Source organism: Aulonocara sp. 'chitande type north' Nkhata Bay, linkage group LG9 (genome assembly GCF_057382095.1).
Source record: "Aulonocara sp. 'chitande type north' Nkhata Bay isolate Kocher_YH1m ecotype deep benthic linkage group LG9, A_spYH_male_GT1.1, whole genome shotgun sequence".
In the NCBI taxonomy this organism is placed as follows: domain Eukaryota; kingdom Metazoa; phylum Chordata; class Actinopteri; order Cichliformes; family Cichlidae; genus Aulonocara; species Aulonocara sp. 'chitande type north' Nkhata Bay.
The window spans coordinates 6,841,060-6,857,824 of NC_141352.1; the positions used below are offsets into that span (position 1 = coordinate 6,841,060).

General features: G+C 45.1%; 1 protein-coding gene across 2 annotated transcripts; it reads right to left on the minus strand.

Annotated features, from left to right (window-relative positions):
* Window positions 1-811: 811 nt before the first annotated feature.
* Window positions 812-16,227, minus strand: gnal (guanine nucleotide binding protein (G protein), alpha activating activity polypeptide, olfactory type). Of its 2 annotated transcripts, XM_086305437.1 has the most exons (13): window positions 15,977-16,227; window positions 14,553-14,693; window positions 14,048-14,120; window positions 11,048-11,102; window positions 10,778-10,897; window positions 8,954-9,051; window positions 8,486-8,540; window positions 8,337-8,410; window positions 2,549-2,607; window positions 2,350-2,470; window positions 1,906-2,036; window positions 1,345-1,412; window positions 812-1,268 (listed from the first exon to the last, which is right to left on the minus strand). In XM_086305437.1, the coding sequence occupies exons 2-13, from the start codon at window positions 14,686-14,688 to the stop codon at window positions 1,122-1,124; spliced, it is 1,137 nt and encodes a 378-aa protein (XP_086161563.1). In that variant the 5' UTR covers window positions 14,689-14,693; window positions 15,977-16,227; the 3' UTR covers window positions 812-1,121. The 2 variants fall into 2 exon arrangements, with proteins under 2 accessions (XP_086161563.1, XP_086161562.1); XM_086305436.1 differs by lacking the exon at window positions 15,977-16,227 and having other exon boundaries at window positions 14,553-14,826.
* Window positions 16,228-16,765: the final 538 nt, after the last annotated feature.

Genomic DNA, 16,765 nt, shown 5'->3' on the forward strand with positions numbered 1-16,765 from the left:
CTCACAGTTTATTGTTTTTAGATGTTTTTAGTAAAGACTGAGGATAAACGAGATCACTTTAGTGCTTCGTACCTGCTCTGGTGATCAGAGTCCTCAAGCCGGCAGAGTCATCTGCACCTGCTCACCTGGCTAGTTTGTGGCATTAAAGCCAGCAGGTATAATACTGCCAGCCTGAGGTTAGTTACCATCAGCTCATTTTCATCTACATGTTGGCAGTAAGCTACATTACTCTCTCCTAACTCTTTTAATGACAGAGTAGTAGTTCTGTGTCTCTGTGCCCTTTATTTAGATGCACTGTCATCTGAAGATCAGCAACAAAAATAAAAAATAAAAATTTTATTTGTATGTTTCATTTGGATCAAACCATAAAGATATGTTATAGTTGTTCAGGAGCAGAAAGCTGAACAATCTGGTCTCACTTCAAAGTCCCCAGTTTCTCTGTGTGCTGTTGCTTCTCAAAGAGTGAAAACATCGTCACAGCTTGTGTTTCTGAGAAAGTGTTCAAAATCAACAACGTGAAGCTCTTAAAATGTGAAGAGGTTTTTTTTTTTGGTTTTTTTTTTTTAAAAGGGAAAGATCCCTGAATTTTAATTTGGAAATTAATTGGAAAGAGTCTTCAGATTAGAAGACAGAGTCGTTTCCTGTCACGTTATATTCTATCTGCTGTGGACATGAATCTTGAGTCTATAGGTTACCGTGGCGTAGCAGAGCCAGGACACACCTGGCAACCTGCAGGTAAACACTTAGCTCTCTGAATAACAAATAAAAACATTTGAACAGCTTCTGAATAAAGACTGACCTTTGACCCCAAGTTCACAGGTAAACAAAGGTGTTTAATTATTCAAATGGATCAGCCAATCAGAGCAAAGATAACACAAATAACATGTAAAAATAGATTTCCAGACTCCACCTCCTCCCACATGACACATTGCTGCCATGCCAATAATTCTGACCACAATGCCCTGCAGGACATAAAGAACATGGAACACACAGCTAATAAGAGTCTGTCCTAATCTATAATCACTAATAAATATCACAAACGCTATGAGCATTGATCGGCTATCTGCTTCCATTACTTATCGGCTTCTTCAGAGTGGCCGGGGCCAGGCGGCGCCCAGCAGTCAGAGCAGTTCATACTGCCGCAGGTGCATCCGCTGGATGATGTCACGGCAGTCGTTGAAGACACGGCGGATGTTCTCGGTGTCAACAGCACAGGTGAAGTGAGGGTAGCAGTAATGTTTGCCGTCACCACTCGCTGTACTGATCCTCTGAAACGGGAGTCGCATGTTAGTCTGAACACGCCATCGTGTGATAGCGTGATGTCAAGGCGGGAAGCGATTTTACCAGAAACTCATCTCTGATGAAGAACTTGGCCCTCATCACTTTGGGGTCTTCATCAGTGTCTGGAACAGCTAAAACAAGTGTGCATGGTCAAGAGGTGTGTTCACATGCTCGAGGCGCACTCACGTGTTGGTGGGACAGATTTCAATTTGTGTTTATTCAACCAGGAAAAAATAAAAAGTCTCAAGATTAAAAGTCCCAACCAAGAATGACAGCATTACAGGCGTAAGCTACACATATATATACACACAAGTCATACAGCAGTCAATCACACAAAGAGGGGGGGGGGGGGGGGGGGGGGAAATCACGTACAGACTTCAGTCACAATAAGCCTTCAGAAGCAACGCTCCAAGGCCAGAAACAAAGCTAATAATATTCAGGAAAAACCATTTGCATCCTGAATTAACTGCATTCAGCTCATTTAAAATGGCCTTAAACTCAGTCAAACCTTAAGTCTCCTGCACATTCTGCAGCCTATTCCAGGAGGAAGGAGCAGCAAGTTTGAAATTCAGTGCAAACCTTTGAGACAAGGACATTAACTTTCCACACTCTTTGGATATTTACCATCAGCAGGAAGCTGGTAGTTGTTATATTCTGGGAAATAATCCTCCAGCTTCGACTTTCCAGCCAGAATCTTCTCAGCAAGAACATCCTGTTTGTTCAGGAAGAGGATCACTGAAATAGTCTTCAGGAACCTACGGCCAATCAGAGAACAGGACAGTCAACTACATGTACTCAGTTGGTAGGAAGTGTTTAGAAGAAAGAAGAAGAAGAAAGTGTACTTTATTGGTCCCCGTGGGGAAAATCCCTCTCTGCATTTAACCCATTCACTCAGTGAAGCAGTGGGCAGCCATTGGGCGCCCAGGGAGCAGTGTGTAGGGACGGTTCAGGGGAATCGAACCCCCGACCTCCCGATCATGGGGCCACCACTCTACCTACTGAGCTATCCCTGCCCTGTTTAAGGCAGCCAATCAGAGTGTAATTGGCAACTTCAGTCAGTCAGAGAACCTGTTGGTCCAGATGGATCTGAAGAGGTCCAGAGATTCTCGCAGCCGATTGGTGGAGTTGTCCTCACGGATCACCATGTTGTAGCTGCTGCTCGCTGCCACGAAGATGATGGCGGTCACATCTGGACGCAAGTGCACACACACATCAAACTCCCTGCTGCTTTCAGGCTCGATCGATAAAGAATCTGTTTTTTCCTCACCATTGAAGCACTGAATCCACTTCCTGCGTTCGTCCCGCTGTCCTCCTACATCAAACATACTGACACACACAAACACGGTTAGAGCTGTCTGTCAGCATCAGTGATGGGAAGGTTACTTTAAAAATGTATTCCACTACCGACTGCATGCCCCAAAATGTAGTTTGTAATTTATTCTGTTACGTTACTCAATGAGAGTAACGTGTTTTGAATAGTACATGAATGTCCAATTGCTGTGTGATTTATTACTATTACTGAAGGTTACTCTCCATACCAACACCAGCTAGATGTTTAAATCTTAATATAAATGAGTAACAGTAGGTGGACATTAGGTAAGGCTGCACTTTTTGCAGCAATCTCGTATAGAAAACTGTTTGGCACGTATATAAAACAGGTCCGCGGCTCCGAACCATAGTAAAGGGACCTCTGGCTAATACGTCGGGTTCGTGTTGGGCTTGTAGCTGAAAACTAGCTTTACTTTGTTGTCTGGGTCGACTTTGCGAGAGACACAGAGAGGCATTGAAAGGCTGCTCCAACTGAACTTATTGTTTGGGAGGAAAACACGAACACAGTGTACAGTCGAGTCTTACCAGTCGATTATTGTCAAGGTGATGAGTAGTCGAGCAGAGCCTGGAAAGCTCTGCCTATTTCCCCTCATTAAAATTTTTTTTTTGAATAATGATTTTTAAAATTTTTAAGATTAGGCTTAAAACTTTCCTTTTTGCTAAAGCATATAGTTAGGGCTGGACCAGGTGACCCTGAATCCTCCCTTAGTTATGCTGCAATAGACGTAGGCTGCCGGGGCTTCCCATGATGCATTGGGTGTTTCCTTTCCAGTCACCTTTCTCACTCACTATGTACAGTGGGGCAAAAAAGTATTTAGTCAGCCACCGATTGTGCAAGTTCCCCCACCTAAAATGATGACACAGGTCAGTAATTTGCACCAGAGGTACACTTCAACTGTGAGAGACAGAATGTGGAAAAAAAAAAAATCCATGAATCCACATGGTAGGATTTGTAAAGAATTTATTCGTAAATCAGGGTGGAAAATAAGTATTTGGTCAATAACAAAAATACAACTCAATACTTTGTAACATAACCTTTGTTGGCAATAACAGAGGTCAAACGTTTACTATAGGTCTTTACCAGGTTTGCACACACAGTAGCTGGTATTTTGGCCCATTCCTCCATGCAGATCTTCTCGAGAGCAGTGATGTTTTGGGGCTGTCGCCGAGCAACACGGACTTTCAACTCCCGCCACAGATTTTCTATGGGGTTGAGGTCTGGAGACTGGCTAGGCCACTCCAGGACTTTCAAATGATTCTTACGGAGCCACTCCTTTGTTGCCCGGGCGGTGTGTTTTGGATCATTGTCATGTTGGAAGACCCAGCCTCATTTCATCTTCAAAGTTCTCACTGATGGAAGGAGGTTTTGGCTCAAAATCTCACGATACATGGCCCCATTCATTCTGTCCTTAACACGGATCAGTCGTCCGGTCCCCTTGGCAGAAAAACAGCCCCATAGCATGATGTTTCCACCCCCATGCTTCACAGTAGGTATGGTGTTCTTGGGATGCAACTCAGTATTCTTCTTCCTCCAAACACGACGAGTTGAGTTTATACCAAAAAGTTCTACTTTGGTTTCATCTGACCACATGACATTCTCCCAATCCTCTGCTGTATCATCCATGTGCTCTCTGGCAAACTTCAGACGGGCCTGGACATGCACTGGCTTCAGCAGCGGAACACGTCTGACAGTGCGGGATTTGATTCCCTGCCGTTGTAGTGTGTTACTGATGGTGACCTTTGTTACTTTGGTCCCAGCTCTCTGCAGGTCATTCACCAGGTCCCCCCGTGTGGTTCTGGGATCTTTGCTCACCGTTCTCATGATCATTTTGACCCCACGGGATGAGATCTTGCGTGGAGCCCCAGATCGAGGGAGATTATCAGTGGTCTTGTATGTCTTCCATTTTCTGATGATTGCTCCCACAGTTGATTTTTTCACACCAAGCTGCTTGCCTATTGTAGATTCACTCTTCCCAGTCTGGTGCAGGTCTACAATACTTTTCCTGGTGTCCTTCGAAAGCTCTTTGGTCTTGGCCATGGCGGAGTTTGGAGTCTGACTGTTTGAGGCTGTGGACAGGTGTCTTTTATACAGATGATGAGTTCAAACAGGTGCCATTCATACAGGTAACGAGTGGGGGACAGAAAAGCTTCTTACAGAAGACGTTACAGGTCTGTGAGAGCCAGAGATTTTCCTTGTTTGAGGTGACCAAATACTTATTTTCCACCCTAATTTACGAATAAATTCTTTACAAATCCTACCATGTGAATTCATGGATTTTTTTTTTCACATTCTGTCTCTCACAGTTGAAGTGTACCTCTGGTGCAAATTACTGACCTCTGTCATCATTTTAAGTGGGGGAACTTGCACAATCGGTGGCTGACTAAATACTTTTTTGCCCCACTGTATTAATAGACCTCTCTGCACTGAATCATACTTGTTATTAATCTCTGTCTCTCTTCCACAGATTGTCTTCATCCTGTTTTCCTTCTCTCACCCCAACTAATCACAGCAGATGGCCCCACCCCTCCCTGATCCCGGTTCTGCCGGAGGTTTCTTCCTGTTAAAAGGGAGTTTTTCCTTCCCACTGTCGCCAAAGTGCTTGCTCATAGGGGGTCATATGATTGTTGGGTTTTTTCTCTGTATTTTCTCTGTATTATTTTAGGCTCTACCTTACAATATAAAGCGCCTTGAGGCGACTGTTGTGATTTGGCGCTATATAAATAAAATTGAATTGAAAAATATTTCTTCACATCATTATCTGGGCCGCAAGTAGAGGTGACATGGGCCGCGAGATTGAGACACGGGCATTAGAGCCTCTTAATGCGTGTTTTGTTTGGGTTTCCACTGTGTGTGGAATTACCAAAAATAGAGAGGCCATAGCCTAATATATGACACAGGGAAATACCGCTGTGTAATCCATTTATTTCAACAAAGTAACTGTATTCTGATTACCACCTTTTAAAGGGTAACTGTAATGGAATACAGTTACTCATATTTTGCATTTTAATACGTAACACCGGTACATCTATTCCATTACTCCCCAACACTTGTCAGCAGTGCATTGTGGTTATTCATCAGTGATCTACAATCAGGTTCTCTGATGGGGCTTATGGTTTTCTTTAGGAACAAGAAGTAATTAAGTAAGTAACAAAGCAAACAAAGCCAATCTGAGCCAAGAGCTTCCCAAATACAAGCAGTATATTAAATGCCCGACCAGAGAGGAGAGGACCTTGGACCACTGTTACAGCACGATCAGCGGGGTCTATCGCGTGGTTCACTCGGACTTTCTGACCACGTCATGATCCACCTAATCCCCGCGTACACACAGAGGCTGAAGCTCTCCAAACCTGTCGTGAGGGCTAAAAAAAACCCCAAAAAAAACTGGAGCAACGAGGCTGTGGAGGAGCTTCGCACGTGTTTGGAGTCTACAGACTGGGACACAATGAAGGCTGCTTCTAACAGCTTGGACGAGTTTACGGACACTGTCACCTCCTATATCCACTTCTGTGAGGTCAGCATTGTGCCATCACGCACCAGGGTGAGTTATAACAATGACAAACCCTGGTTTACTCCTACACTCAAAAAGCTGTAGCTGGAAAAGAGAAAGGCGTTCAGAAGCGGAGACAGGGACTGCTACAGAGAGGCCAAGTACAGGTTCACTAAAGAAGTGGACATTGCTAAACATCAGCACTCTGAGAAGATGCAGCAGCAGATCTCAGAGAATGACTCGGCCTCTGTGTGGAAAGGTTTTAGGAATATCACCAACTACAAGCCTAAAACCCCCCATCCACCGATGACTTGCTCTTGGCCAACACCCTTAACGACTTTTACTGCCGTTTTGACGAGCTATCAGGCAGCCTTCACACCTCCAACGGCCCCAACAATAGAGACACTTTGGACACTCATTCCCCCACCTCTCCCCCCTCCATAGAGCCATCACCACCTTCAAACACTTCACCTACAACACCCCCCTCCTCACCCCACAAAAAAGAGGATTTCACACCACCTCCTCCCACCACAACTCTTCATATTCAAACAGATGTGAGGAAGCAGTTTAAGAGTCTGAATGCTCGGAAAGCTCCTGGCCCAGACGGTGTGTCTCCTGCCACCCTCAGACACTGTGCAAACGAGCTGGCCTCAGTGTTTTCTGGCATTTTCAACTCGTCACTGCAGGCATGTCATGTGTCTGCCTGCTTCAAGTCCTCTACCATAATCCCTGTCCCCAAGAAACCTAGGATCACTGGACTAAATGACTACAGACCTGTGGCTCTGACATCTGTGGTCATGAAGTCATTTGAGCGCCTGGTTCTCTCCTACCTCAAGACCCTACGGCCCCCCTCCTGGACCCCCTGCAGTTTGCATACAGAGCCAACAGGTCTGTAGATGACGCCATCAACATGGCCCTACACTTCATCCTGCAGCATCTGGACTCCCCAGGAACCTACGCCAGGATCCTGTTTGTGGACTTCAGCTCTGCCTTCAACACCATCCTTCCAGACCATCTCCAAGGCAAGCTTTCCCAGATGAATGTGCCTGATCCCATCTGCCGGTGGATCACTGACTTCCTGACGGACAGGAAGCAGCATGTGAGGCTGGGAAAGAACGTCTCGGACTCCCGGACCATCAGCACCAGCTCCCCTCAGGGCTGTGTTCTTTCTCCTCTGCTCTTCTCCCTGTACACCAACTGCTGCACCTCCACCCACCAGTCTGTCAAGCTAATCAAGTTTGCAGATGACACCACCGTTATTGGACTCATCTCGGACGGGGACGAGTCTGCCTACAGGAGGGAGGTTGAACGTCTGGTGCCCTGGTGCAGCCACAACAACCTGGTGCTGAACGCCCAGAAGACAGTGGAGATTATTGTGGACTTCAGGAAGCACACAGCCCCCCCCCCCCCAATCATCCTGACTGACACCCCCATCACCACTGTGGACTCATTCCACTTCCTGGGTACCACCATCACCCAGGACCTGAAGTGGGAGCCCACCATCACCTCCGTCATAAAGAAAGCCCAGCAGAGATGTACTTCCTGAGGCAGCTGAAGAAATTCAACCTGCCAACACGGACGATGACGCAATTCTACACTGCAATCATCGAGTCCATCCTCACCTCCTCCATCACCGTGTGGTACGCTGGAGCCACTGTCAGGGACAAACAGAGACTGCAGCGTGTTGTGCGCTCTGCTGAGAAGGTGATTGGCTGCAGACTCCCATCTCTGCAGGACCTGTACGCCTCCAGGACACTGCGGCGTGCAGCTCAGCTCACAGCTGACCGTTCTCACCCTGGACACAGTCTGTTTGACCTGCTCCCCTCAGGCAGGAGGCTCCGGTCCATTCGCACCAGAACCTCTCGCCATGAGAACAGTTTCTTCCCCTCTGCTGTTGGACTCATGAACAATAACCACATGACTGTTGGCACCACTAACATATGACCCTATGCTGTGTTCACTGCATCATTCCATGTTTGCACTGATCACCACCTGCACTCATGTATATAAATCTATCTACTTAGCACTTATTTTTATTTTTGTTTATTTCAGCGTTGTCTGACAGTATGTTTGCACTAAGTACCACAGCAATTTCCTAATGTTGTAAACCTGCTCAACATTGGCCTGGTAAATGGCCTGTATTTGTATAGCGCTTTTACTAGTCCCCTAGTAAAACCCTTTCTGATTCCGATTCTAATTTCCTGTCCGTGAAACTGTTCTGCTGGTCGTTCCACTTACTGGAAGTTGACTTTGTCCACCTGAAAACTGGTTTCAAAAATCCCTGAAGTCAGAACTCTGCAGCGCAGCAGGTCCTGCAGGAGGAGAACAGCGAGTCAGCAATAGGTGAGTCATGCTGGGTGCTGCTGTTTGATTGGCTGGTTCGTTACCTGGTCGGTGGGTGAGTAATCGGGCCTCCGAACTGATTCCAGCCGATTCAGGAAGCTGAAACACAGGATGAGATAATGATGAGAAGCTGTACAGGAGTGTTGTGATTGGTCCACTGAGATTGCAGAGTGTGTGATGGTTTGTATATCTTTATGAGGACACAGTTCTCTTTGCAGTGACAGTGCAGTAGCATTCAGGTGGGGCCTATGTTTGATTGTGAACTGACTACACCTGCCAATGGGATGCCTGAGAATCTTTGGGTTACCAAATGATACAGCTAACTTCTTTTGTAATTTAAAGTCAAACCCATGCTTCTTCAAGCTCTGGTCTCAGTCTCCACATTTATGCTTTTGAACCAAGTTGTAACATGAGTGAGGGTCAGAAGCGGTATCTGTGCTGAGGTGTGCCAGTGCCCTGGGTGTAATGAAGGCCCTCACAAAGACTGGAACATGTGAATGTGAGTGTCTTACTACTGAGCGCAGTCAATCAGCTGATATTCATTGGCACGCTCAAAGCACGCCTTCACACCGTCGTCCTCCCACAGCTTCTGAGCATGCTCAAAGAACTCCTGAAAGATCAAAAGTTTAGCTTTGACGTTTCCTGTCGAAGCATGATTGTGAAATCCATCAGCATATCTGCAGGGGGAAAAGGGCGTAGACAACGAGGAAGAGACGGCACACTTTTTGGAGATGTGTTTTCCCTTACATCGTCTGACTGACTGGACGACTTCATATCAGAAGTGAGGAAAAGCAAAGTCAAATGTGATGAGACCGTAACATGGAGATTTTTTTCCCTGTGGACATGCTGATGGATGTTAGCATGATTGTGTTTCAGTAGGAAATATTTTGTGCTGTGTGATAACCTGTGATGCTGTAAACTGTTTGGTTGTGTTGGCTAAGAGACTCATTTATAGCATAAAGTAGCACTGATAGCTGATCATCTGCTTTGCCCAGCTGATTGGCTCGATACACCCGGTGTTGCAGGGAAAAACTGGAGTGTCGGACTCCAGCCGTCGGTCTGGGGACTCAAACAGGCTCTCCACCTCCACACTCCTCGTACACAAACACCAACCTCACAGCTAACAGCTGTTTCAGTGCAGCACTTCCTGCTACAGACAGTAAAGTGGACAGTCTTTCCTGGTTTAACATGAACTCACTGCTGCAGCACTAAAGTGATCCCGTCACACTGAAACCTTGATCCAGTTCGGGACACAAAGGTAGTTTATTTCATTCATTTTCACGTGTTTGCCGTTCAAACCCAGGCTTCCTGTCTACGCAGTAGAATGTCACAGCTCTGTAACCCTCCGGCCACACTGGTATGTCAGTGGGCAGATGTTGTTAAACATGAACTCACAGGTAGTTGATTTTATCATTTATAAATCATGTGGTGCTGACTGAAGGCTGGATGAACAGAGCTCATGTTGCTGGTTATTACAGTAGCGTCCACACCTAATCTACTGAGGAGGAGCTGTGATTTCCACAGTTTAATATTTTTAGGGCGGCTGACACGTTGGCAGGGCGATGTCGGCTGACTGGACAGCAGTGACTGCGCCGTGAAGCGTGTGAGAGTGAAGCAACGCAGGAAGACATTTGTTTTGAGTCTGAGTCTTCAGAGACTCCACTGTTTGGATAATGAGGCCTCAGGTGATTCCCTGAGGCAGGTGTGTGTGCGGCTGAGGTGAAGCCGTTACATCATGTCATTAACATCATTAAAACAAACAAGATTTAAAGCAGGTCTCCTGGTGCTGCTTTAAAGGTGCAGCTCACCTGTAATCAGGTAAGTCTTCTCTTAGCTGCTGACGACTGCAGACAGCTTCAGCCGAGCTGCCTGTATGTGTCACACTTTGGTCTCACCTGTCCTGCAGGAAGTCCTGACCATTGGTCACGAGGTGACAATACGGAGATGTTGGATTAACTTCATCGCTTTCAGTGATTATTTATATTTCTGTGATGGCTGGAAACTTAAACACAAACTGATCTTTACACAGAGTGGTGAAGAAAATCCTTTTGACAATTCACACAACAATCACACCCCAGTGATGTCACCCACTTCAAATCCACCAGCGTCAACCTTTAAAACAGAAACACCTTTAACAACTTCTTTCTTCCAGCCAGTCAAACGTTCACACGCCACACGACCTCCGACCGTCATGTGACGTGTCTGATTTCCTGCAGGACTGAAAGAAACTCGCCTGCTTATGCTCGCTGCGCCAGCTTTACAGGTAAGCAGCCTCACCTGTGTGTGTGTGTGTGTGTGTGTGTGTGTGTGTGTGTGTGTGTGTGTGTGTGTGTTACCTCGGTGTATTCAAAGTCAGACAGAGGACCGATGCTCTTGATGTAGTCCGCTCTGAACTGGTTACCAGGGTTACCCAGGGGAATGGGCGGAGCCAGAATAGTCATAGCTGACACAATTGTCTAAAACAAACACACACACACACACACACACACACACACACACTTGCTCCAGCTGTCCGTCACCACCTGTGATTAACCTCCAACTGGAAATTGTTTTTCAAATGTTTGAACCAATTACTGAGGTTCTGTGTTCGCCATCATGTCACTCACCACGATGGCGTCCTTCACGTTCTTCCTGATGTCCTGAACCTTTTGCTGCTTCTCCCTGAAAGACCAACATGAAAACTGGCTCAGGTAAAACATCCTGATGCCTCAAGAGTCTGAACATGTTCAGCTGCAGTTTGTTTAGTCCTCAGTCTCCATCTACACCCAACGTCTTGTCATTCAAGCTACACTCCACAAGATAAAACTTTATTCCAATTCAAGTCACAAACAGAGACACATCTGGGCGTCTCCACCTGTGATGATGTCATTATTAGAAATATTGATCCAAAAAACACTTATTATAATAATAAACACTTTGACATTAATGAGGGATTAAATATAGTGACTCCAGCATCTACCGAGGCCATTCATAAACATTTTTAAGGATTTTTCACAAGCGGAAGACAGCTGACAGTTTTTGTTTTATACTTTGTGAAGCACTTTGTGATCTTTCTATCTAGAAACGTGCTATATAAATAACATTTTACTTACTGACAATTTTCCTAGGAAGGGACATCCCAGCAAATTCACCCCAAAGACTGAACAGGTATGGACAGTTTGCAAAGCTGCATCGTATTAAACCAGAACACTTACACTTTTATACAATACCAAAGTCAAGATATTTGTTTTTTTATAATGCGCATGTTTGGAGAAAACCATGGTTCTGTCTAAGACCTATACATCATGCCTATTGGCCAGGGTTATGTATTTAACCAATCGCACTGCAGTCAGCTGATGCTTTAAAGCAAGTGGATCTGCTTTGTGCAGTTTCAAACTTTTCTTTTAGATGTGTTGGTTTAGCAGAAGCATAACTATATTTAAGGATGCATGAAAGTTTTCACAGCCAACCTTCATGTGCTTTGTGGTGTGGAAACAGGGTGTCCTGTGTCCTGCTGAGGGTGCATCAGTAGTGTAGGGTTAACTATCCAGTCCCTGTACCATATACAGTGGGGCAAAAAAGTATTTAGTCAGCCACCGATTGTGCAAGTTCCCCCACTTAAAATGATGACAGAGGTCAGTAATTTGCACCAGAGGTACACTTCAACTGTGAGAGACAGAATGTGAAAAAAAAAAATCCATGAATTCACATGGTAGGATTTGTAAAGAATTTATTCGTAAATCAGGGTGGAAAATAAGTATTTGGTCACCTCAAACAAGGAAAATCTCTGGCTCTCACAGACCTGTGACGTCTTCTGTAAGAAGCTTTTCTGTCCCCCACTCGTTACCTGTATGAATGGCACCTGTTTGAACTCATCATCTGTATAAAAGACACCTGTCCACAGTCTCAAACAGTCAGACTCCAAACTCCGCCATGGCCAAGACCAAAGAGCTTTCGAAGGACACCAGGAAAAGTATTGTAGACCTGCACCAGACTGGGAAGAGTGAATCTACAATAGGCAAGCAGCTTGGTGTGAAAACATCAACTGTGGGAGCAATCATCAGAAAATGGAAGACATACAAGACCACTGATAATCTCCCTCGATATGGGGCTCCACGCAAGATCTCATCCCGTGGGGTCAAAATGATCATGAGAACGGTGAGCAAAGATCCCAGAACCACACGGGGGGACCTGGTGAATGACCTGCAGAGAGCTGGGACCAAAGTAACAAAGGTCACCATCAGTAACACACTACAACGGCAGGGAATCAAATCCCGCAGTGCCAGACGTGTTCCGCTGCTGAAGCCAGTGCATGTCCAGGCCCGTCTGAAGTTTGCCAGAGAGCACATGGATGATACAGCAGAGGATTGGGAGAATGTCATGTGGTCAGATGAAACCAAAGTAGAACTTTTTGGTATAAACTCAACTCGTCGTGTTTGGAGGAAGAAGAATACTGAGTTGCATCCCAAGAACACCATACCTACTGTGAAGCATGGGGGTGGAAACATCATGCTATGGGGCTGTTTTTCTGCCAAGGGGACAGGACGACTGATCCGTGTTAAGGACAGAATGAATGGGGCCATGTATCGTGAGATTTTGAGCCAAAACCTCCTTCCATCAGTGAGAACTTTGAAGATGAAACGAGGCTGGGTCTTCCAACATGACAATGATCCAAAACACACCGCCCGGGCAACAAAGGAGTGGCTCCGTAAGAATCATTTGAAAGTCCTGGAGTGGCCTAGCCAGTCTCCAGACCTCAACCCCATAGAAAATCTGTGGCGGGAGTTGAAAGTCCGTGTTGCTCGGCGACAGCCCCAAAACATCACTGCTCTCGAGAAGATCTGCATGGAGGAATGGGCCAAAATACCAGCTACTGTGTGTGCAAACCTGGTAAAGACCTATAGTAAACGTTTGACCTCTGTTATTGCCAACAAAGGTTATGTTACAAAGTATTGAGTTGTATTTTTGTTATTGACCAAATACTTATTTTCCACCCTGATTTACGAATAAATTCTTTACAAATCCTACCATGTGGATTCATGGATTTTTTTTTTCCACATTCTGTCTCTCACAGTTGAAGTGTACCTCTGGTGCAAATTACTGACCTGTGTCATCATTTTAGGTGGGGGAACTTGCACAATCAGTGGCTGACTAAATACTTTTTTGCCCCACTGTATGTTTACCTTACTAGCTATGTTCTGCATCCTATTCATTCTTGGTGGGCTCTGCCAGACTCGCCTTTTGTCAGTCTGTTCATAGAACTTCATGGCGTATCCAAGTGATGGAGGGATCTGCTTTGATCTCTCTGCACTTTGTGGATTATGTGATTCTTTTAGCACCGGGTGCATTGGTAAAGCAGTGGGAATGAGAAGTCCAACTTCTGATTCTCAGATAGAAAAGGGTGCAGTGTCTACTGCACATGAGGGGCAGAGTGCCTAAGTCCCAGACGCACTGCTCACTCAATAACAGCAGAGTTTCAACCTAGCCTGGGATTAACATCAGCACAAAGACTGAGCCAGAAGCTTCATGACGTAGGTTTCCATGAGCCAACACCTACTGGTTATGTACACTGTGATGTATGCATGCGTGTACGAATGTGTATGTGCTAATGGCTTTAATAAACTCACTCAGCATTAAAGCCGTCCACATGAAGAATCCTCATCTGTTTGACAATGGTGCTTTTACCCGATTCTCCTGCACCTACAGTTACAGAGAGATGGATGGACAGATGCGATCCTTACAGTCAACATGGTCTTCCTCACACATAATATTCAGAAAGCTGAGCCAGGTTTTAGTGGATAAAATGAGTGGCTGCTTTTTTCTTCTTATATCACCTACTGGTGTAAACACATGGAGTCTCATAGCTTTCATGGGTGACGAGCTCAAGAGCTAAAGTCTGATTAGAGATGTCAAGTATTGTCATAATTTATTGTTGGGTAACTAAATGTTTGGCTAAAGTTCAAAATATTATATAAGCTTTGTCAGAGGACCCAAAATCTGGTGACATGACGGTGCTACTGTGACAGAAAGCCTAACATAGCCTTATTGTGCCCCATATTTGGAACTACTTTTTAAAGTTAATTCTGAAATTGCTCAAACAAAAATAGATTGAAAGAGACGGCGGCATCTCACCAAGCAGTAAGAGTCTGTGTGTAGCTTTGTACGTCTGTCGTTCCCTCTGCAGCTGCTTCTCAATCTTCTTATTTGCTTCTCTCTTTGCCTTTTCATCCAGTCGTTCTTCATCTGTTTTGCCGCCCAGACAGCCCATCTCAACTGGAACCATAGAAACCAGTAAGAACCGGACAAAGACCCACCACACAGCGCATCTTTGGTTTTTTTTAATGTGTGTAAATTCTTGAGCCATCCCTCAGGTTTTTTTTATAGCTCAACTTCCTGGTGACTTTTAAAGTGGTCTTGAGCAGTTGTTTTTCAGGCTTTGAGGAAGCTCCTTTAAACTTCTTCTTTGGCTGCTTTTTCATTCATGTTTTTGACTGTTGGCTGACAGCTTGGCACATCGTAGCAGGGACGGCGTAAGGGGGAGAAAAGTCCACTTTAAGGATCGTTGACAGAAATAACATTTGTTTACCAACATTAGTTTTGTTTTCTTTTTGGCAAGGAGGAATAAATCCAGTTAGCTTCTGGCCCCGCCTCACCCCACCTCATTTCATGATTTGGTCCAGGAGCACGCCCCCCAGCTGATGCCGAGCAGTAAGACGGTTGGATGGCTCCATTAAAACGTGAAGCCTGGGATAGACAGACTAATGAAACTCGTAGTGTAGGAAGCTCAAGCAGTTTCTTCAGTGTTAGCTAGCTAGCTTCATTCCTAAAAGGAATGTTTTTGGTGTGTATGGGTCTGCATGTATTTTGCCGCTGCTCAAGTGCTTTACTTAAGTACACTTGTACTAAAAAAGCAGATCTCCAATACTGAAAACCAAGATCTAGCGTAGCATAGATCTTGGTTTTCAGTATTGGAGTTTTTTTAAAATAGAAATCTGATATCAGTAGATGAAAGTGTTACTGTGAAGAGCATTTGAAGAATGTGTATAATTGTTCCGAGTACTTTTACTTTAAATGCTACAGGTAGTTTATTTTTTAATTGAAATGCTGAGTTTAAATTGTAGAAGTTGTTTAACACAAACCAGATTTAAAATCCTTGCAGTCGTGTGGGGACACGGAGCCAAACAACGTTTCCTACACTGGATTTGCTTTTTCCTCCTGGAAACATCCTACATGGTGGATCACAGACAGCAAAGGATTTGTGTATTTGTGCTTTTACCCTTCTTCACAAATACTTTCTGGTCTTCACAGCCTGGTTCATGCCTGACAGGTCTCTCTGTCACACTCACGTAGATTTATAACAAGCAATAACAAAAACAAACCATAGAGGAAAAATGGAAATGGGTTTGAATGGAAAACGAAATCTTAAAAATGTAAATAAACAGTTTTCACTCTTATAATAAACTGATTGCTCTGAGATAAACTACATTCTAAACTGTAAATGAGCTGGGTACAGGACCCTAGCACTGATCCAGTTTAAAAGTCTGAAAGGTACCGACCCGTGATGTCTCAGCAGCTCAGGATCAGTCCGGCCATCAAAGTCCACGAAGAAGAAGAATACAGAGTTGTTGGCCCAGGTCCAGTTTCAGTCCAGTTCAGGCAGACGGAGCAGATTGCTGCTGCTCGGGTGTGCTCTTCTCTGAGTAGTGACACACCTGAGCAACTCTCTCCCACCTGCCTCCCCTCTAAGGTCTCTAACGGTGCCTCATTAGGCATCTCCCCATCTCCTTTCCTTTGGGGGATCTTTGCTGTTTTTCCTCTTGTGTCAGTTTGTTGCCTGACGACTAGTGGCACAGACACAAAAACAAACTGGTTTCAGGCAGGACTCTGTTGGACCAGAACAGACTCCAGTCCAGATAAAAGGTCGAAACTGATGTTTGGGAGGAAACGGGTGCAGGAATAAAACTCGGAAAGACAAATCTGAGATATTTCAACATGCGATGCGTTTCCTTTGTAACCTTACTGAAATAAATGAAGCTTTGGGAGATAACGTGACTGCAGTTTTTTCAGCAGCTCCTCGTACAAACACCTGAACTCCTTTTATTTCTTCAGCCATGCAGCGACATTAACATGTGGCTCACATGCAGTCAGTGTAATCTGAATCATAAATAAAGGTTTTTGTCCACAACCAACTGCAGCTGTTTTAAACACCAAACTGCAGAAAGCTCTGAATCTCTGGCTGATTACTCTGAGCTGCATGCGTGTGATACAGACCATAAACTGTTTAAGCAGCAGGGGCGCTGCTGCACAGGGACCAGTACACTCAGCGTTTCACCACCTGTGCAGGC

Coding starts and splice junctions, on each gene's coding strand:
- gnal (XM_086305436.1), bottom strand. CDS start 14,784: ATGGCTCAAGAATTTACACACATTAAAAAAAACCAAAGATGCGCTGTG. Junction 8,411..8,485: donor ATTACTCACCCACCGACCAG/GTAACGAACCAG, acceptor CTCCTCCTGCAG/GACCTGCTGCGCTGCAGAGT. Junction 2,608..8,336: donor GTGGACAAAGTCAACTTCCA/GTAAGTGGAACG, acceptor TGTGTGTGTCAG/TATGTTTGATGTAGGAGGAC.